At 41.8% G+C, this 21,525-nt stretch overlaps 1 protein-coding gene across 2 annotated transcripts in view; it reads right to left on the reverse strand.

The window, feature by feature from the left end:
- The window catches only part of EIF2AK4 (eukaryotic translation initiation factor 2 alpha kinase 4), a 116,124-nt gene that overhangs the window by 43,441 nt on the left and 51,158 nt on the right, over nucleotides 1-21,525 (reverse strand). For both annotated transcript variants that reach the window (XM_082617908.1, XM_082617909.1), the window contains 8 exons: nucleotides 16,683-17,116; nucleotides 15,546-15,615; nucleotides 13,219-13,302; nucleotides 11,338-11,460; nucleotides 9,429-9,533; nucleotides 7,494-7,551; nucleotides 6,476-6,555; nucleotides 3,553-3,654 (listed from right to left, as the gene is read on the reverse strand). In XM_082617908.1, the coding sequence (XP_082474034.1) occupies nucleotides 3,553-3,654; nucleotides 6,476-6,555; nucleotides 7,494-7,551; nucleotides 9,429-9,533; nucleotides 11,338-11,460; nucleotides 13,219-13,302; nucleotides 15,546-15,615; nucleotides 16,683-17,116 (1,056 nt within the window). The remainder of the gene's footprint in view (nucleotides 1-3,552; nucleotides 3,655-6,475; nucleotides 6,556-7,493; nucleotides 7,552-9,428; nucleotides 9,534-11,337; nucleotides 11,461-13,218; nucleotides 13,303-15,545; nucleotides 15,616-16,682; nucleotides 17,117-21,525) is intronic.

Consider the following 21,525-nt stretch of genomic DNA (forward strand, 5'->3'; position numbering starts at 1 on the left):
ACCCATTCCAATTGCTGTAACTATAGTGATATTACGCAAAATTTTTGGATTCCTCCTTTGCTTTAAAATCAAAAGTAGAGATAGCCTCATCCACCAGAGGGCAGACAGCAGAAGCAAGAACTACAATCCTGCAGCCTGTGGAAGAAAAACCACATTCACAGAAAGATAGACAACATGAAAAGGCAGAGGGCTATGTATCAGATGAAGGAACAAGATAAAACCCCAGAAAAACAACTAAATGAAGTGGAGATAGGCAACCTTCCAGAAAAAGAATTCAGAAAAATGATATGGAAGATGATCCAGGACCTCAGAAAAAGAATGGAGGCAAAGATCGAGAAGATGCAAGAAATGTTTAATAAAGACCTAGACGAATTAAAGAACAAACAAACAGAGATGAATACAATAACTGAAATGAAAACTACACTAGCGGGCTTCCCTGGTGGCGCAGTGGTTGAGAGTCCGCCTGCCGATGCAGGGGACACGGGTTAGTGCCCCGGTCCAGGAAGATCCCACATGCTGCAGAGTGGCTGGGCCCGTGAGCCACGGCCGCTGAGCCTGTGTGTCCAGAGCCTGTGCTCCACAACGGGAGAGGCCACAACAGTGAGAGGCCCGAGTACCGCAAAAAAAAAAAAAAAAAATCTTAAACAAAAGACCAGGACCAGATGGCTTCACAGGTGAATACTATCAAACATTTAGAGAGAGCTAACACCTATCCTTCTCAAACTCTTCCAACAACTGCAGAGGAAGGAACACTCCCAAACTCATTCTATGAGGCCACCATCACCCTCATACCAAAACCAGACAAAGATACTACAAAAAAAAGAAAATTACAGACCAATATCACTGATGAACACAAATGCAAAAATCCTCAACAAAATACTAGCAAACAGAATCCAACAACACATTAAAAGGATCATACACCATGATCAAGTGGGATTTATCCCAGGGATGCAGGGATTCTTCAATATACACAAATCAATCAATGTGATAAACCATATTAACAAATTGAAGAATAAAAACCATATGATCATCTCAATAGATGCAGAAAAAGCTTTTGACAAAATTAACACCTATTTATGATAAAAACTCTCCAGAAAGTGGGCATAGAGGGAAACTACCTCAACATAATAAAGGCCATATACGACAAACCCACAGCAAACATCATTCTCAATGGTGAAAAACTGAAAGCATTTCCTCTAAGATCAGGAACAAGACAAGTATGTCCACTCTCACCACTCTTATTCAACATAGTTTTGGAAGTCCTAGACATGGCAATCAGAGAAGAAAAATAAATAAAAGGAATACAAATTGGAAAAGAAGAAGTAAAACTGTCACTGTTTGCAGATGACATGATACTATACATAGGGAATCCTAAAAATGTCACCAGAAAACTACTAGAGCTCATCAATGAATTTGGTAAAGTTGCAGGATACAAAATTAATTCACAGAAATCTCTTGCATTCCTATACACTAATGATGAAAAATCTGAAAGTGAAATTAAGGAAACACTCCCATTTACCATTGCAACAAAAAGAATAAAATACCTAGGAATAAACCTACCTAGGGAGACAAAAGACCTGTATGCAGAAAACTATAAGACACTGTTGAAAGAAATTAAAGATGATACAAACAGATGGAGAGATATACCATGTTCTTGGATTGGAAGAATCAACATTGTGAAAATGAGTATACTACCCAAAGCAATCTACAGATTCAATGCAATCCCTATCAAATTACCAATGGCATTTTCTACAGAACTAGAACAAAAAATCTTAAAATTTGCATGGAGACACTAAAGACTCCGAATAGCCAAAGCAGTCTTGAGGGGAAAAAATGGAGCTGGAGGAATCAGGCTCCCTGACTTCAGACTATACTACAAAGCTACAGTAATCAAGACATTATGGTACTGGCACAAAAACAGAAACACAGATCAATAGAACAAGATAGAAAGCCCAGAGATAAACCCACGCACCTATGGTCAACTAATCTATGACAAAGGAGGCAAGGATATACAATGGAGAAAAGACAGTCTCTTCAATAAGTGGTGCTGGGAAAACTGGACAGCTACATGTAAAAGAATGAAATTAGAACACTCCCTAACCCCATACACAAAAATAAACTCAAAATGGATTAGAGACCTAAATGTAAGACTGGACACTATAAAGCTCTTAGAGGAAAACATAGGAAGAACACTCTTTGACATAAATCACAGCAAGATCTTTTTTGATCCACCTCCTAGAGTACTGGAAATAAAACAAAAGTAAACAAATGGGACCTAATGAAACTTCAAAGCTTTTGCACAGCAAAGGAAACCATAAACAAGACGAAAAGACAACCCTCCGAATGGGAGAAAATATTTGCAAACAAATCAACGGACAAAGGATTAATCCCCAAAATATATAAACAGCTCATGCAGCTCAATGTTAAAGAAACAAACAATCCAATCCACAAATGGGCAAAGACCTAAATAGACATTTCTCCAAAGAGGACATACAGATGGCCAAGAAGCACATGAAAAGCTGCTCAACATCGCTAATTATTAGAGAAATGCAAATCAAAACTACAATGAGGTATCATCTCACACCAGTTAGAATGGGCATCATTAGAAAATCTACAAACAACAAATGCTGGAGAGGGTGTGGAGAAAAGGGAACCCTCTTGCACTGTTGGTGGGAATGTAAATTGATACAGCCACTATGGAGAACAGTATGGAGGCTCCTTAAAAAACTAAAAATAGAACTACCATAAGACCCAGCAATCCCACTACTGGGCATATACCCAGAGAAAACCATAATTCAAAAAGACTCATGCACCCCAATATTCATTGCAGCACTATTTACAATAGCCAGGACGTGGAAGCAACCTAAGTGTCCATCAACAGACGAATGGATAAAGAAGATGTGGTACATATATACAATGGAATATTACTCAGCCATAAAAAGGAACGAAATTGAGTCATTTGTTGAGACGTGGATGGATCTAGAGACTGTCATACAGAGTGAGGTAATTCAGAAAGAGATAAACAAATACAGTATATTATCGCATGTATGTGGAACCTAGAAAAATGGTACAGATGAACTGGTCTGCAGGGCAGAAATTGATACAGAGATGTAGAGAACAAACATATGGACACCAAGGGGGAAAAAAAGAGGGGGTTGGGGATGGTGGTGTGCTGAATTGGGTGATTGGGATTGACATGTATACACTGATGTGTATAAAATTGATGACTAATAAGAACATGCTATATAAAAAAATAAAATAAAATTCAAATATTAAAAAAAAATCAAGAGTAATCTCAAAATATTTTTCAAAAGGATAACCTAGCAATATCTTCAAGTATGATTACAGAAATAAATAAAACTGGGATAAGTTTCTTATCATGTAAGCACATAAGCAGAGGTGGATTTCCATTTACTAGAAATATAGAAAATTATAGTAGGACCACTTCTTTCTATATTATAAATACCAGAAAAATACCCTGCATCAAATTCTAATGTCCATGCTAAGACTCAGGTTACTGGAAACTGAGGCATTAAAACATCTGATACATACATCTCTGAGTTGGTTGAGAACAAAGATCCTTTCTGAGGCTGTGACCATGGGATGATAGCACATCTCAAAGAAGATAATTCCCAGGCTGAAGAGATCCACTTTCTGAGGAGGGAAAAGAATTTTATTTAGAGCCTAGGTATGAAAGCATATTCCACTAGGGAATTATAGGATGAGCACTGTTAGTTGGGATGTTTGCATAAGTGAAAATAGGCCACATTAGAAAAAATTCGCTTTGTTCTTAAAAAAAATTATACGTGTAAAATATAGATGAGAGACATATTTATATTTAGATGATAAAATATTTGGCATGACTTCAATGTTTTTCTTAAAAATTAATTGTAACTGGTTTAGCTATACACATAGACATAGATAACCACTGGTCACACACTGAGGGCAATCACTACAGAGCAAGGACAACCGAGATCTGTTGAAAGAATTTGCTTTGCATCTTTACTAATCATTGCAAAAGGGAAACACAGACCGCACTCTGAAGCTGATAGCAAAGGTCAGCTACTGATTGCAAAGCCATACCAACGAGGTCAGAAGCACAGCACAACAGAAGTATCGTGACGACTCCTAACAAAATATGGAAGTGTAAGTAAAGAAGGTAAAAGGGCAAGTCAGTGCAGAGTCTCAGGTAGGGAGCTGTCGAGGGGAAGAAGGAGGTCAGAAGGCCCTGTGCCTGCGGCAGCTAAGGACAAGCCGGCTGAGCAGGAGACTGCGCGTGGTGAATTGCACACAGGCACAGGAGCCACTTTCAAGGAAAACTTCAATGAATTTGGACTCAAGGATTAGTAGGAGAACCTCTGCAACCAGTGACCTCCAAAGTCTTAAAAACAAACATTCATTATGTCATTTCCTATGCGTTAGCTGTAGAAAAATGTACATACTGAACAGAACACACCGAAAAGCACAAAGAATACAATAGCAACCACCCATAATCCCACTGCTTAAGGATATTTACAACTGATGGCTAAGATATGCCCTTTTGGTGGGTTTTTTTAAATGTCTACACACACACACACACACACACACACACACACACACACACACTATAAAACTAGAACCACACTGTCATTTGTAACTTTTATTCCCTTACTTTAGCAAGAATATTTTTATACTATCATGTCATTTTTCTAAAACCGGCCTCTAATATTTTAATGACATATTCAATTACATGGATGTCCCATAATTTATTTAACCAGTTCCCTATTTTCTAAATGCTTGTTATTTTTCATTGTTATAAACAACGCTGTAACAAACCCCTTTTACACCAATCTGTTTGAATGTCCCTGGTTGTTTCCTTAGGATACGTTTCAAAAGGTGGACGTGCTGGGCCAAAGGGTAAGGTCCTTTTAAGGATTTCATTATACTCTTACAAAGCACACTGCAGAAAGATGACACTAAAGGTGCCTCCCCCTCCCTCAGGGTGGGCGTGTCCATCTCCACACACCCTCACCGGGTATTTGGAGGTCTGCTTCAACTCTGTCACTACCCAGTGCTCCCTGTCAGAACCAAAACCCAGGCTTCAGTTGCCACCGCTAGCTTGAAAATATGCTTTAATGTGAACTGCCTGCCTCACGTACTTTAAAACTTGAGCTCTACGGTCTTGCCCGAAGTGATCTCATCCCGTCTCAGGGCTTGAAATCCCATCTGTGTGCTAAGTGGCTCTCAAGTTTATACCTCTGACTCTGATCTTTCCTCTGAACTCAAGTCCTGAGTCCCGAACAGCCGACTGGAGCTCTCTAATCAGATTTCTCATCAGGCATTGCAAATTAAACATGCCCTAGGCGGAGTATTCCTGCCGTCTTCTCCTCCATCTCCCAGGTCTTTCCTCTTGGTTCCTCGGCTCAGTCGACTACCCTTCCCCCAGCCACTCCAGGCAGAAACCTGAGCACTGTCCTGTTTTCCTTTCTTTTCCTCAACCAACACCCACTCCGTTAGGAAAACCTGCCAATTCCCCTCCAACATGTATTTCATATCTGCACACTTCTCCCCGTCTCTACTGCCACCACTCTGGTCCCAGCTCAGCCGTCCCACCTGGACTCCTGCCAAGCCTCCGGCAGCAGCTAGAGTGAACTCTCTGGCTCAAGATCCTTCAGGCGCTGCCTGTGCACATCCCTTACCATGGCTAAGCTGGCCCTGCATCATCTGGCCCTGGCCTTCCCTTCAGCTTCGCTTCGTGCCTCTCGCCCTCATAGCTCTCACCACGCTGCAGCCACACTGACCTTCTCTCTGACTGTCCTAAGTGAGCCACGCCACCTCTCACCCACAGTCTTCTCTCTGTGCACGCTATTTCCTCTGCTTACCCCTCTTCTCTCCCAGCCAAGTTCCAGCCCCCAACTTTGCATGGCTTCTCTCCCCGCTTTCTTCCTTTATCCTGAAACCCATCCTCTTGGGGAGGCTTTCTCTAGTCAGTCGACCTAAAGATGATGTCTTTTACTATTCTCTGGTCACTGGACTCCATTTCCTTTCTTCTTAGTTCCTACAGAGTTTGTGATTTAAAAATTTTTTATTTGTTTACTGTCTGTTTCATCCACCATCATCCACCAATGGACAAGCTCCCGGAGGGCTGGAATAAGATGTCTTATTACTTGATTGCCTTGTTCCCTGTGTTCCCGGGGCCTGGCCCAGGACCAGTTAGTTCAAATCTTCTTTAGATGGATGGAGGGACTGTAAGCTCCTTGGCAACAACAGTGCCAGCTTCAGTCACTGTCCTTGGGCATCACATGTCCTATTTGGAGCAGTCGCTCAATAGACATGTGGATATATATTGAGTGAATGAATGTTCCTGCCTATTTCAGCTGGTAACTAAACCCCAAATGCTGTAATCTTTTTTTTTTTTTTTTTTTGTAATCTTGATATTCTTACTATTATCTCTCTCTTGAGATCTTTCCTTTTCCCCGAAAACCTTCCTCTTTACCTGGTTGTATGAAGATTTGGTGCTGCCTTGGACCTCTGGGCTTACATATAAAGCAGTGCCAACCATCCCAGTCAAATGACCTGCATGGAAGAAGGCAGTGGGAAGGATTTCCAATAACAGGACTTAGAGATAAAGGCAATTTTTAACAAAACAAAACAAGTTTCTTAAGAAACATGGTCTGTTAATTGTTTACACTATTCACAGGAAGAAGCCGCATGCATTTCACCAAGCTATTAACCCTAAATCGTGGATGGCCACACACTTTGTTCCACACAGGATGGCTTTGCTGTGGTAAAGGGGCAGTGCCAGGCAGGAAGACCCCAGATGGCCCAGGTCATGAGGTAACCTCCTATTACCACCTGGGGTCAAAGTATAACTGCCTACCCAGAGGAGTAAATTATTCTAATTGAAGGTCTAATTTCTTAGACTTCTGAAGAACAATCTATATAGTGAAAAGGGAAAAAAATTAAAGCATTTTCATAATTTTGTTAATTTAATGAATAATTATAATTTGCTTTAGAATAAAATCTTTACAAATGAAAAAAAGGTTTCACTTTGAGAAATCTTATTCTGTACTGCATATTTAAAAATTTCCTGGACTTCCCTGGCGGTCCAGTGGTTAAGACTCTGCGCTTCCACTGCAGGGGGCACGGGTTTCAACCCTGGTCGGGGAACTAAGATCCCCACATGCTGCACGGTGCACTCCCCCTCCAAAAAATAATAATAAAATGAAATTTTCCTAAGAGGGTAGATCTTATGCTAAGTGTTCTTATCACAAAATTAATAATAATAGTAATAATAAATAAGAGGGCAGGAAGAAACTTGGAGGTGATAGATATGTTTATGGCATAGATTGTGGTGATGCTTTCTTAGGTGTGTATGTACCTCTAAACTCCTCAGGTTATATACATTACATATGTAAAGTTTTTGTATGTTAAAAAAAGATAAAAGAGAAAAAAAGAAATTTTGTGGATTGCTTGTTAACACACTAATTAAATATACAGTCTTCTGGATTTACCTGAAGGGTCTGATTTAATCAAGTGATCTCCTGATGTATCATCTTGTTTGCCGTCAGCCTAAAAATTCAAGTAAGCCAAATAACAAATTAAAATGTTATATTATTCCACAGGAATGGATTATCATTTCTAAATGAAGACTGACTGAAAAATATTACACAGAAACCATAATAACTATAATAATGCTTTTTTGAGCTTTAATTTTTTTTTAGTTTAGTTAGCCTACTAATGCAGGGCTCACTGGAAACCTCAATGAGATCAAGGAGAAGGGCAATTCACCGTAGAACTCCTTCGTGGCAGAACCCCCTGAAAACTTACCTAAACTAATTTATTTTCATATTTCAAATGCCAAAACAGAATCTATTTACTGGGAAGAGTAAAGGTATATTAATAACAACAAACTCACTTTCTAACTTTTCTAATTTTCCCACTGGGTCAATTTTTACTCTTCTTTCCTAGAGGCTGGTCACCAAATCTGTTCCACTGTCACTGCTAATACCTCTTAGGTAGCCTCACTTCTTCCACTACATCTGTGACAGTCCTGTTTCCCGCATTCCCTTAAATCATTATTTTTCTGACATCTCTCCACAGATTCCTATCACAAGCACTGCCGTCAATAACAAGAGCTCTAATACTCGTAGACCCAGGCAATGTTCCAGCGCTTTAACTATATTCTTATTTTATCCTGGTGACAACTTTGAAGCTGGTACTTGTATTAGGCACATTTTATGGAAAGAATACTAAGAGGTTAAGTAAGTTGCCCAAGGATTCTAGCCCAGGGAAGTAGGCCTCCAGAGCCTGTGCTCTTATCTACCTCCCTACTATTACAGCATACAGATATCGTTACATTTGTTAGTTTGGGGATCAGATCCCCATAGAGCACCTCCTTGGTCTTAGCACTCTTCAAATTCCCCAGTGTTCTCGTCAGGACCATGTCCTTACTGTCCCCCTTCCATTTCCTCCCTCTCTGCTCCTTCTAACCTCACCTTCTATTTTAACCCCTGAGGTTTTTCTCACCATTAATCCAAATCCTAGTTTCTTTTTTTGACCACCCTTATAATTAACTGCATTTACCACAGATTTTGGTGCCTAATCTCTGGCTTATGATGTTAAGTAAAACTCCTCCCCCAGCACTCAAGGCCTGACACCTCCAAGAATCCCCAACCTTCAAGCATCTTCTCTCACTGCTCCCCTACACCTCACAGTTTCAATGAACCAGACAACATGCTGGCCTTCAACAATCATGTCTGCTTACCCCAGGGCCTTTGCTTATGCTGTTCTTTCTCTCGGGAACCCCCTACCCTGGTGTCACCATGCCCTGCCCTCAATCTCAGCCTACTGGACTCCCACCCTTCCTTTAAGGCTCATCTGAAATGCTGTTTTCTTTATACAGCCCTCCTTGATCCTCATAACCATATGCAAATTTTCTCCTGTTTTTAAGTCTTATATGACTATTTCTCTCACTTCACATTATTTTAGCTTTGTATGTTTAACAACTACTCTACAGTGTTGTGAAGAAGAGCATTAATACTTTCTGATTTATGTTGTCTAGAACTCATTCTTCTGATGTTTTACAGTTTTTGAGCCTTATTTCCTTAAGCTAACTAAAAGCCCATCAGGTGTAAAGCATCTAGCCCAGTGCCTGGCATGGTAGACCAAAACACCAAATTGTTTCATAAAGTATTTCATGCCTTTGACCTAAATATCCCCCACAAACTAATAATTTTATGTCTCTCAAGTGGAACGCACTCACTAAAACGTATTCACAATTTCAAAGCCTGCAGGATCGTTTGCAGCTGCCCCTGCAGACTTGTATACTTTCCTGGGGATTACACAGCAGAGTTCAGGGAACTCATAGTCATGAGAATGTTAGAAGACAGGATAATTAAGGCACATGGGTCCATTTTCAGGCACACTTGAATTAAAAAACTACTCACAGCAAAGGCTAGATGGTCTGTCGCTAAACCAAAATCACCTATTTTTACATGGTCATCAGAATCCAAAAAAATGTTGACAGGCTTCAAATCTCGGTGAATCATTCCCTGATGGAAAAGAACAAAGAAACCAACAATTTTTTTCCCAAACATAACTTATATCATACCTGTTTCCTCATTTGAAAGGCCAACCTAGTGATGAAAATTCGATGAGGTCTTCTCCTGCAGACCATGCTAGTCCAGGCTGTCTGACCTCCGCAATGTCTGGTCCAATCCAAATGGTTCCCTTTGGCATCCAAGACCCCTGTCTATCAGGTTCACAATGATCTTTCTCTCTACTGCATCACAAAACCCTTGCTCTGGTCAGGGAGATAGACACCATTTTCATTGCATCTTCTACTCCTTTCTTCAGGCTACCCGCCCTGCCCGGGCTTTTCTCCACTCATTGGAATTGTACCAATATTTACAAGTGCCAACTCATTCATGAAGACTTCCACAGTAATTCTAATAATTCAACTTTGCATTCCCAGCATACCAGGTAAGTGCTCAATGATTACTTGTTATGTGAACACTACTTTCTCCCCTTCCTAATAGCATCCTCATCATGCTTACTGTTTCCGGTACTATAATACAGGAAATAAATGTAATAAAAACACTTTATGGTGTGATCTCTCTTACTGTTACATGAAGGTAAATTTCGGCTCCCTCAAAAAAACAGTAAGTCCCTCTCAAGTATGGGGTTTGTCATACACTTGTGCCTTTCTCTATTTCTAGGTTTGGCACAGTGTTAGACACCCAACAAATGGTTGGCAGGTACTGAGCAGATTAGATGGCAAGGAAGACAGTGCACGGAGCATGGTTCTAGGACGCCAGGACGCTAGCACAGTAATAGAGTTCTAATGACCTTCATTAGAGCTCATTTTCATGTTCAACCTCGCAAATTCCACTTCCACCAAATCATTTATAAACTAGACATCTGTAAATTATAGTCCTGGCTTTTTAGTATAAATATGGTACAGTATAAATATTTTAAGGTTAAAGAAAATTGTGGCAAAGGAAAAAACGTATTTACACTAACACATTAGACAATCCCATTTTTAAAATGTAAGCAGTGTTTCATCTTGAAGCTAGGTCCATTAGCATTTACATGGTAATGACAATTTCTAGCTTTACAGTGACATTTTATACATGCGGCAAACTATGTTAGTCTCATCTCTACCCTTGCTAGATGACTTTCTAATTTTCCCATGTTCCTAGGAAAGGTAGCACTGAGTCAGAATCACATATCTTGGCAGGTATTCATCACACTCTCACTTTATCTAAACCACTCAAGGAATCATCGTCATGTTCCATACATGTTCGATTATTTCCACCTAACCTGGAGGCTGGCAAACTTTTTCTGTAAAGGGCCAGATAGTAAATCTTTTAGGCTTTATGGGCCACACAGTCTCTGCCACAACTACTCAACTCCACAGTGGCAGCACAAGAACAGCCACAGGCAACACATAAACTGGTATGGCCCTGTTCCAATACAATGTTATTTATGGACACATTTGAATTTCATAGAATTTTCAGGTATCATGAAATATTACCCTTCTTTCAATTTTTTACAACCATTTAAAAATGTAAAGGCCAGTCTTAGCTCACAGGCTGAACAGAAGCAGGTAGGGATTTAGATTTGACCCATGGGCTATAGTTTGCTGACCCCTCTTCTATCCTTCAATGCTTTCTTTGAACTTTGATGCTTTACACTCGTCTTTTGATATGTTCTATTTCCTATAAAAATAGATTATTTCAACATACCCATAATTTTCCCTCTATTTTAGGTTTTCTCAAATCTCACAATATTTAATTTTGTCATAAATTTTAGGTAAACATAAGTTTTTCAGATATAAAATGTTGCAAAGCTTACTTTTTCATGGATATAAGCCAATCCATCCAGAATCTCTCGGAAAAGCCTCCAGAGCCTGACGGTGTCTCGATATAGTCCCTGGTCAATTGTGTCACGTAAAGTGCTCTTTTCACAGTACTCCATCTATGGACAAGAACAAACCAGGCAGGATTTGATGATATAGAGTTTCAATTAAGGAGGACAATGGCAATTAACGTAATCCCCCATTTTGAAACGTGTACCATGGATTTTAAATACTTATGGAAAAGACTTATTTTTTTAATTAAAAAAAGAAACCAACAGTATTAAAAAAAATGGGAAGAAAGATGCATAATCTTAGCACCCCAACAAAATCATTTACATTTTTTATATTATTGTTCATTAAAAAAATAAGACTTTAAAATCCTTGTCACATATAATATGAAAACACTTAGAATTAAGTAAAATTTTATTTTTTGTTTTACAAGATTGTTTCCAAACCCAAATTTCCAAGAAGGGCTAATTAATAATCCAATGATGTCATTAGCCTTTCTCATTTGCATGTTAAATTAATGACAATGACCTTCAAGTCTAGAGTAAAACATTGTAAATATCAAAACATTTAAGAAAGGGCTCATCTCATCCTTCTTAAGTGTATTAATCTATCAGAAAACAATGCAATATCATTTAAACCTTAGAGCAACATGCAGCATTTGATTTATGAAACTAGCCTATGTTTCAAACCAGTGCCACAGTTGAGATTTCTCATGAAGAAGGACTTTCTTGTTTTCAAAGAGAGGAACATGTCATTTTAAATGAGAGGAATATCCTCTCATGCTCAGAATAACATCTACAAACTCTGACTCATCCTCCAGGCCTCCCACACCAAGATCCTACCACACCTCACGTACCTCTGCTAGGTATTTCTGTCTCACTGTAACTGTTTACAGCGTAATGGCATATAGTAGATACTCAACAGTTAGCGGTTTGGGGGACAAATGCTTTATCATGTGTGTAAGTGGTTTATGTTTAGGGAAAACCTAAAACCCGCTGCAACCCCAGGAAAGCAACCACCTAGACTCTTTTGAAACGTTACACTTGTCTGAGGGCTCCTTCTTGGGCATAGTACTATATCTCACGTTTAAAGATCTGCCTCCTTGCAGATGTGACTGAAAACACTAATAATGACTCACGGTCCTGTTCACTTGGGCCAGAGGCAAGTTTCCCGCTTTGGTTTGTGGCTGCTCCTCTGCTGGCTGAGCTCACCACTGTCCAGAATGCGCCCCTCGGGAGTGTGAGCAGGACAAAGCCTATAAGCTTCCCTTTAGCAATGCCTCACTGGAACTGGTTCTCCTGTCCCTCAGGGGTTCCAGGACAAGCCACTTTCCTAAAACCAGGTGGGTGTTTCTTCTGTACACACGAGGATGTATGTGCCTCGTACCTTGCTTGTCCAGATTTAACTTGTTAGACAAAGTAGAGTTTCTGTACATGCACAGTCTAGCGTTTATGGAACTCAGGTGGGTTCTAATTACTTCACGCATGTTATTTCGTTTATTCTTCACAAGCCATTGAGGTAACTGCTACTGTTTAATTTATAGGTGGGGAACCTGGGACATAGAATGCTGAAGAACCATGCCTGAGCTCACAAAGCTGTGACCGGTGGATCCAGGATGTGAACTTACACAGCCTAAGTAAGTCCAGAGCTGGAACCACTGCCCTGTGCCATCTCCTGCTACGGTACAGGAGAGCATGGGTTCAAGGCAGGGGCAAAGGGCCTCCGTGCTATAATCCTCTCTGGCCAATTAATCTTTGGCAGTGCGGTGAGCCCTCTTTGCTCACTCTCTTGCTCTCATCTCCCAAAACCTACTTGCTAGCATACTACTGGGAGTTGCCGTGTCACTGAGCTGCATGCCAGGGCCTCACCTGGATGTAGAGGTAGTGCACAGCCTCAGTGGTTGCCGGTGGCTCACTTTCATGGCAACTGTTCTTTCCATTGCAATCTTCATCCTAACCCAAGAGGAACACACGAGAGCTCAAAATGAGGCTGAAATGAAACAAGATCATCACCACCACCAAGTCTTTTGTTCCTGCCCCTACAGCATACATAGCTATCCTGCTGCCTTAGAGGGAAGGTGAGTGAGCAGAACAACCACCACTGTCCTTTAGATGCTTACAGCATTTAAAAGGCAATTTTGCCAATACCAGAATCTAATGCACAGTTTACAGGTCTGTTACTGTACAGAACAATGATGGGGACAACAGGAAACAGGTGGGTATTAAAGGTAATCCACAGAAAGGCTCGAAGTCAATTCCTTCTCACCACTTGCTATCTTTCTACGGATAAGAAGGGTAGAATGTATACAGGCTAATATTTTAAGGCTTCAGTTTTATTGGAATGCCTACCTTTGATGGTAGGCTTACTTTGGAAACAGAAGATGAGAAATCCATCTTTAGCTAAAACAATTTAAATGTGATCACATTACCGGACGGCACACTGCCCTCGGCTACAGCACTGAAGAACCACCACCCAGCTGCCACTTAGGGTGACCGATCCTCTACACTACTTTTCCACACGGTTAGTCTGCCAGTCCTCTACAGCTGTTTTTCTAACTCATGTCCCTTAAAAAAAAATTCTTTCTTCTTCTAATAGACATATTTAAATACTCCCTCCTACCCCCAAGTATGGGAAAGCATTAGGTAGCATTTGACTGTTTCTGATTTGCATTTTTTGTGTGGAAACATTTTTTCAACATTTTATCTTTATTGAAGGAAAAAGACTGCTCTGGAAACAATCAAATTCTACTTTTTTTTTTTTTTGGCCACACTGCGCGGCTTGTGGGATCTTAGTTCAATCAGGGATTGAACCAGGGCCCTCTGTAGTGAAACCTCGGAGTCCTAACCACTGGACAGCCAGGGAATTCCCTCAATTCTACTCTTGAATCATTTATTTATTCTGGGGATTATCTGTACAAGATTGTTAATCTCTTAGAGGTTTCTACCCATCAATTAGAATGCCCATGGGATATCTCCCTTAATTGAGAAAAACCAGAATTGTAAATTTGGTGCCCCCATAATAATTATATGCATAACTAATGCTAAAACCAAAGCAGTTAGTTTAGACTACTTATGCTATTATTCCTTAAACTTCCTCAGGGGTTAAGGGGATTTTAATAGAAAAGGGAAGTACTTTTAAAAAATGCTGGGACTTCCCTGGCAATCCAATGGTTAAGACTCCGTATTTCCACTGCAGGGGGCACAGATTCGATCCCTGGCTGGGGAACTAAGATCCTGCATACTGCGCAGTGCAGCCAAAAAAAAAAGTGCTGGCTAAAGCATTCAAACCTCATTCAAACCAATTTAACTGCTTATCTAAGACAGTCTATGTGTAGACTTTTTAAATCTGCTATGAATGCACCCTGCTTGTAATTATATTTTTATTCCTGGTAATAAAGTCACTGCATCCAATCCCCAGCTGTAGAAGGTTTCTCTAGCAATAACTGACAGCCCTGGAAATTACAAAGCTTCACACCAACTCCAAGCCATCAGCACTGAGGGGCTCTGCTGGCCTGGATGCAGGAATATACAGAATTGAGTGGGGTCCAAGGCTTAGAGTAGTGTTTCTCAAATCTTTTAGACCATGTTGTATTTTATATTACACCTAATACATATACTCATAAGAGACAAGTTCTACAAACAGAGTTTACCTTTACTAGTGTGATACATTTTGGTATTCTTTACTCTTCTCTACAGCATTAAAAATAAAATGAAGCTGGTTGTAACCCTTGAAACTGATTTCATAACCCATTACAGGATCATAACCCACAGTGTTAAAACACCGTTCCAGAGGATGGTTTATGAGAGTAAGTCATCAAGATTAATTGATGTGAGAGAGGCCTACATAACTCCACAATTAGGCTGTTTAGTTACTCAATTAATTTGCATTCAACTCTCATCCCCAACCACGTTTCCTAAAATCCTCTAGGAAGTGGTTTTCACTAAAAGCAAAATAAAACAAAAAAACCCAGTATGTCAATTTATTCTTCTCTTTTTATTATGTGGATAAATTAAGACCTATAAGTAACCCTATGAGTAGCATATTTTAAAAAATCATGTTTTAAAATCGACAGTTTCTATATCTGCATATCAGATTAAGGCTTTACTATTTTACCTGAGGTTTATAACATCAAACATTTGCTTATGTAGCCATCCTATGATGAATAAAAAGGTGTAACTTCTATTTATATATTTACCTGATTCTGACTTTTACTGTTCTCATCTTCATTGTCAAAGATGATATCACTGTCAGAATCTGAAGCAGGTCTTAAAAAGAGAAAGAGAGAAAGACTAAAGAAACCAAATCCCCTGTTACAATTCAATAGCTCAGAGTTACTATAAACTGTATCCAAATGGATACAATGAAATAAAACCATGAATGTAAATGGCCAGGGTGGATTCTGAGATGCGTTAAACTTTATTAATATTAATTAATTAATTAATTAATTAATAGCTGTGTTGGGTTCGTTTCTGTGCGAGGGCTTTCTCTAGTTGTGGCAAGCGGGGGCCACTCTTCATCGCAGTGCGCGGGCCTCTCACTATCATGGCCTCTCTTGTTGCGGAGCACAGGCTCCAGACGCCCAGGCTCAGTAATTGTGGCCCATGGGTCTAGTTGCTCCGTGGCATGTGGGATCTTCCCAGTCCAGGGCTCGAACCCGTGTCCCCTGCATTGGCAGGCAGATTCTCAACCACTGCGCCACCAGGGAAGCCCTGAGATACGTTAAACTTTAAACTTTATTTTAGGATCATAATTACTGGTTTGGTAACCCTTTTTTTTTAATTTTTTTTTTTTGCGGTACACGGGCCTCTCACTGTTGTGGTCTCTCCCGTTGTGGGGCGCAGGCTCAGCGGCCATTGCTCACGGGCCTAGCCGCTCCGCGACATGTGGGATCTTCCCGGACCGGGGCACGAACCCGTGTCCCCTGCATCGGCAGGCGGACTCTCAACCACCGCGCCACCAGGGAAGCCCTGGTAACCCTTTTTAGAACTGCAGTAGGTCCTATGTCAAGACTCCAAATTAGTTCCTTTATGTTCCACAGAGCCGGAAGCCCTTATCTAAAAAGAACGCTCTTTTAAAAATCCTATTAAATGTATTAAGAGGAGGGGCTGGAAGAAGTTTCTATTTTTCCATCCTCCAGGGCTTGGATTTTGGGGATCTCTTGAAGATATTAGAGGGAAAAAACCCTTGGACTGAATTTGGCTACTCTCTAAAAATGAGTTGCATATACGTGTATTTCATCATGGTACACAGGACTGGATTTCTAACCAAGTCCCTCCCCTTCCCCCGGCCTGGGCTTGGCGGGGATGAGCCAGCAGCACCCGGGAACTCTTACAGGAAGGACTGTGAGAAGACACCGTCGTGCTCCTCGTCGTCATCCTCGTCGCTGCTGGAGTCCGGGCCGGCGGCGGGGAAGCGGGCGCTGGCCGAGCGCTCAGCAGATGTGCTCCACTCCACAGAGCTGCTGAGGATGGGCGGTGGCGCGGCCGCCTCCACGCTGCCCGGGCCGTCGGTGTCGCTGTCGCCGACGGGTGGCCGGGGCAAGGCTCGCCCGTCCAGGGCCTGGGGCCCCGCGTCCGGGGGCGGCGTCGCGGGGCCCGCCGGCCGCTCGTGCCTCTCGATCCAGGCGTTGTAGTAGCGCACGATGTTCTCGTGGTGCAGGCGCGACAGCAGCGTCACCTCGCCCTTGATCCTGCGGAAGTGCCTGCTGGCCGGGTTGATGGGGATGCGCTTCACCGCGTAGCAGCAGCCGTCCAGCTTGTTCTGCACCTGCCGCGCGAAGGAGAAAGGAGAGGGGTCCGGCAGGTCAGCCACTCCAAACCCTGTACCGACTGGCATTCCTACGGTGTCAGCCCATCCCCTCCCAAGGAGAACCCCGAGTTCTGAATCAGAACCCACAGCTACAATCGAGGACCACGTGTCTGAAGTTCTTAAGCTGAAGAAAGTCGTGACTGCCAAAAACAGAAAACATTTCACCCCGAGCTAAATGTATAGAGCCTGCTAAGAGACTCTGGGGAAAACATAATCTCCATTTTAATCATTCATTTTATTGACAATTATATTCCTGCTTTTCCAATATCACATCTGCTATCTAAATTTCCAAGTAAACCTTGTTGCTTTTTTAACCTTGTTTTTAAAAATTTATTTTCCAAACTCAGTGTAAATTTTTAGAAGGTGATTTTAGTTTCTCTCCACTTGTTTTTTTAAACTTAAAGTCACTAAACACAAACTAAGCAACAGTTTTAACAGACCTGCATGCAAATTCTAATTCTCAACTTATAAAGAACTTGGGCAAATGACTTAATTTCCTTGAAACTCGATTTTTTAATCTACAAAATGGCATTTATGCCACTTCCCTTACCTCAAAGGCGACTGTGAGGATTAAATGAAATGACGTGAGTAAAGCACCTGTATCAAGGTGTCACACAGAAAGGTGTTCAGTAAATAAAGTAATTGGCATTAACACAATTACTGCCCATCGATTTTGTTACTAAGATTGAAGATTTACAACTGATGTTATGTAAGGAAACTAGAACAATACAATTAAGAATAAAAGAAAAACACAAGTAAAATACAAGAAAATGTTCAAAGGCCAAATCTCTGTATTTTACATAGAGGCATCCTTATCCCGGGCAGTTCTGCTATGCAATTGGGTTGACTGAAGTATTTTTTATAAAATTTTGTTTTCTGAACCTTCCAGTTCCAACCATGCAGGGCAACTGAAGTGATGGAAACTAACAACTTGCCCATCGCAGAGGGAGAAACTAGTTGGTTACAAAAGAGAGCATCATTCTCTTGTTTGGCTCATAGGCTTCTATGCCAAAAACTACTTTTAGGAATGAGAAAGGAATACTATAAAAATGAGTTTCAGATTATCTTTTTTGGGGTACAGAAATAGTGGTACAAAGTACATTTCTGAGTAAAACAGGTGTCAGTCTGAATGCTGGCTGAAATGTCTTAGTGATGTATGTGACCTCAGGCAAATGACATAACTTCTCTGAGCATCGGTTCCCTCATCTGCAAAATGGGATAATACCTATTTCTAAGAATGTCATGAGGTTAAAAGACAAGGTTCATGAGCCACCTGGCAAACAGTCTCAAATAGGAAATGTGCTCCAAAAAAATGACAGCCCTGTGTTCTTTTACTGCCACGTTAATAGAGTGGAGGACTGTGGGAAGTTTTGGCATTGTCTTTCAACCTCATGTCTCAGTACATATCACATATAATATTGTAACCAAGCAGGACCCTATGGGGCCTTCCCGGGACAAATCGCCCACCATGTCCTCTGCCTGTGTCTTGTTTGTAGAAAAGCTTTAGTCTCCCAGGCCTCCCGAGTCACAAAAGGCTGCTCAATAATGACTGAAAGAATGTGAACATGCAGTGATAAAAAAATAGCAGTTGGGCCAGGAGAATTGGTAACAATTTAAAAAGTGAATCAGCCATATAACAGTCACAGAATCTTTAGTTCTTGCCTGAAGGACATAGATAACATGCCTGATGCACGTTCCTGAGTTGCTTTACAGATACTAAAACTAAAACCTCCACCAGATAGAAGAATCTAACTGCATGATGAGCATGAGCATGTAGCCCCCAGACCGGCTGGAACCGGTCTGGTTCCAGTTAACATCTTAAGTGATGATGTTAAGCCCCGCGTGACACCACCCTCTTACCTCACCATCACCCAATCAGAGAATGGTACACGAGCTGATCACGCACCCTGCAACTTTCTCCCTCGCCTTGCCTTTAAAAATGCTTCCCTGGAATCCACTGGGGAGTTTGGGTCTCTTGGTTATTAGCTGCCCTTACTCCTTGCTTGGTGCCTGCAATAAATGCTGCACTTTCCTCTACCAAATCCTAGTGTCAGTAAGTTGGCTTTACTGTGAGTGGGTGAGCTGACCCAATTTTTGTTTGGTAACACTATGTGTCACTGAGTGGGGTGTGGGGCTTGCTACACTAGAACTCCTAGGAATTCATTTATTAAAATGCAAAGGTGCATTAACAGTAATGGGTCCAATTGCTAATGAAATTCCAGATCTCTGAGGAGATGGCCCTACCTTAACCTGAAAATAGAGATGGGGTGTGAGGACTGTTGGGTTCTCACAGGGAGAAACCACAGGAAAAACATGGGGGATTAAGTTACTAAGATGTTTTTGTTATATGAGCTTACTAATCAGTTTTAAGTACTTGAAAGGAAATGAAGCTTGATCATGTTTGGAATTCAAGAATCTAAAATATAAAGAAGTTAAATGAGTTGATCAAAATTACAGTGTGAGTTAAAGGGATAATATAAACTTCAATCATCCACGCCTCTTAAAGATAAGTATGGTTACCTGATCAGGATATCTGTCTGCCCAAAATAGATCTATTTAATCACTTAAACGTAATATCTATACTTTCAAGAAGAAAGTTGAAAATTTCCCATGATATTACGGCTTTCTTTTGGAAAACTTGCTTAAGTTTGTCTTTCTGTAGAAAAACTAATGTAATTCTTTTTTCAATGTAAAAGGTCTTCCACAGTGATATAGGTAATGCTTCCTAATAATACTCTCAGAATCCTAAACAGACTCATGCCCTATAGATGGTGTGCTACTTTCCTATGGGTAGGATGACATATCTCATTTGGATTTGATAACAGTAATCTGGGACCCTTAAATTCAAACAAAATACTTAAATTACACAAAAAGAGTTGAAAACTCTCTCTTAAGGGGCAGATGATAATAAAAGTTGCCGAAATAGCCTGGAATAAGGAAGGGAAGACCTAACAGCAGCACACCTTAATAATGCATCATGGAGCAGCTTCAAGATGGCGGAAGAGTAAGATGTGGAGATCACCATCCTCCCCACAAATACATCAGAAATACATCTACATGTGGAACAACTCCTACAGAACACCTACTGAACGCGGGCAGAAGACCTCAGACCTCCCAAAAGGCAAGAAACTCCCCAAGTACCTGGGTAGGACAAAAGAAAAAACAGACAAAAGAATGGGGACGGAACCTGCACCAGTGGGAGGGAGCTGTGAAGGAGCAAAGGTTTCCACACACTAGGAAGGCCTTTCCCGGGCGGAGACTGCGGGTGGCGGCAGGGGGAAGCTTTGGAGCCACGGAGGATATCACAGCAACAGTGCTGCGGAGGGCAAAGCCGAGACATCCCCACACAGAGGATCGGTGCCGACCAGCACTCACCAGCCCGAGAGGCTTGTCTGCTCGCCCAAAGGGGCGGGCGGGGCTGGGAGCTGAGGCTCGGGCTTGGTCGGATCCCAGAGAGAGGACTGGGGTTGGCTGCACGCACACAGCCTGAAGGGGGCTAGTGCGCCACAGCTAGCCCGGAGGGAGTCCGGGAAAAAGTCTGGAGCTGCTGAAGAGACAAGAGACTTTTTCTTGCCTCTTTGTTTCCTAGTGCGCAAGGAGAGGGGATTAGGAGCACCGCTTAAAGGAGCTCCAGAGACGGGCGCTAGCCGCGGCTAACAGCCCGGACCGCAGAGACGGGCACGAGACGCTAAGGCTGCTGCTGCAGCCACGAAGAACCCTGTGTGCAAGCACAGGTCACTATCCACACCTCCCCTCCTGGGAGCCTGTGCAGCCCGCCACGGCCAGGGTCCCGTGACCCAGGGACAACTTCCCCGGGAGAACACACGGCATGCCTTAGGCTGCTGCAATGTCATACTGGCCTCTCGCCCCGCACTCTGTAACCCTCCCTACCCCCCGGCCTGAGTCAGCCAGAGCCCCCGAATCAGCTGCTCCTTTAACCCCGTCCCGTCTGAGAGAAGAACAGACGCCCTCAGGTGACCTACATGCAGAGGCAGGTCCAAATCCAAAGCTGAACCCCAGGAGCTGTGCGAACAAAGAAGAGAAAGGGAAATCTCTCCCAGCAGCCTCAGGAGCAGTGGATTAAATCTCCACAATCAACTTGATGTACCCTGCACCTCTGGAACACGTGAATAGACAATGAATCATCCCAAATTGAGGAGGTGGACTTTGGGAGCAACGATATATACATATTTTTCCCTTTTTCTCTTTTTGTGAGTGTGTATGTGTATGCTTCTGTGTGTGATTTTGTCTGTATAGCTTTGCTTTTACCATTTCTCCTAGGGTTCGGTCTGTCTGGGTTTTTTTTTTAGTATACTTTTTAGTGCTTGCTATCATTGGTGGATTTGTTTTGTGCTTTGGTTGCTCTC

Source organism: Mesoplodon mirus, assembly GCF_964341445.2.
Source record: "Mesoplodon mirus genome assembly, chromosome: 4".
Lineage (NCBI taxonomy): Eukaryota > Metazoa > Chordata > Mammalia > Artiodactyla > Ziphiidae > Mesoplodon > Mesoplodon mirus.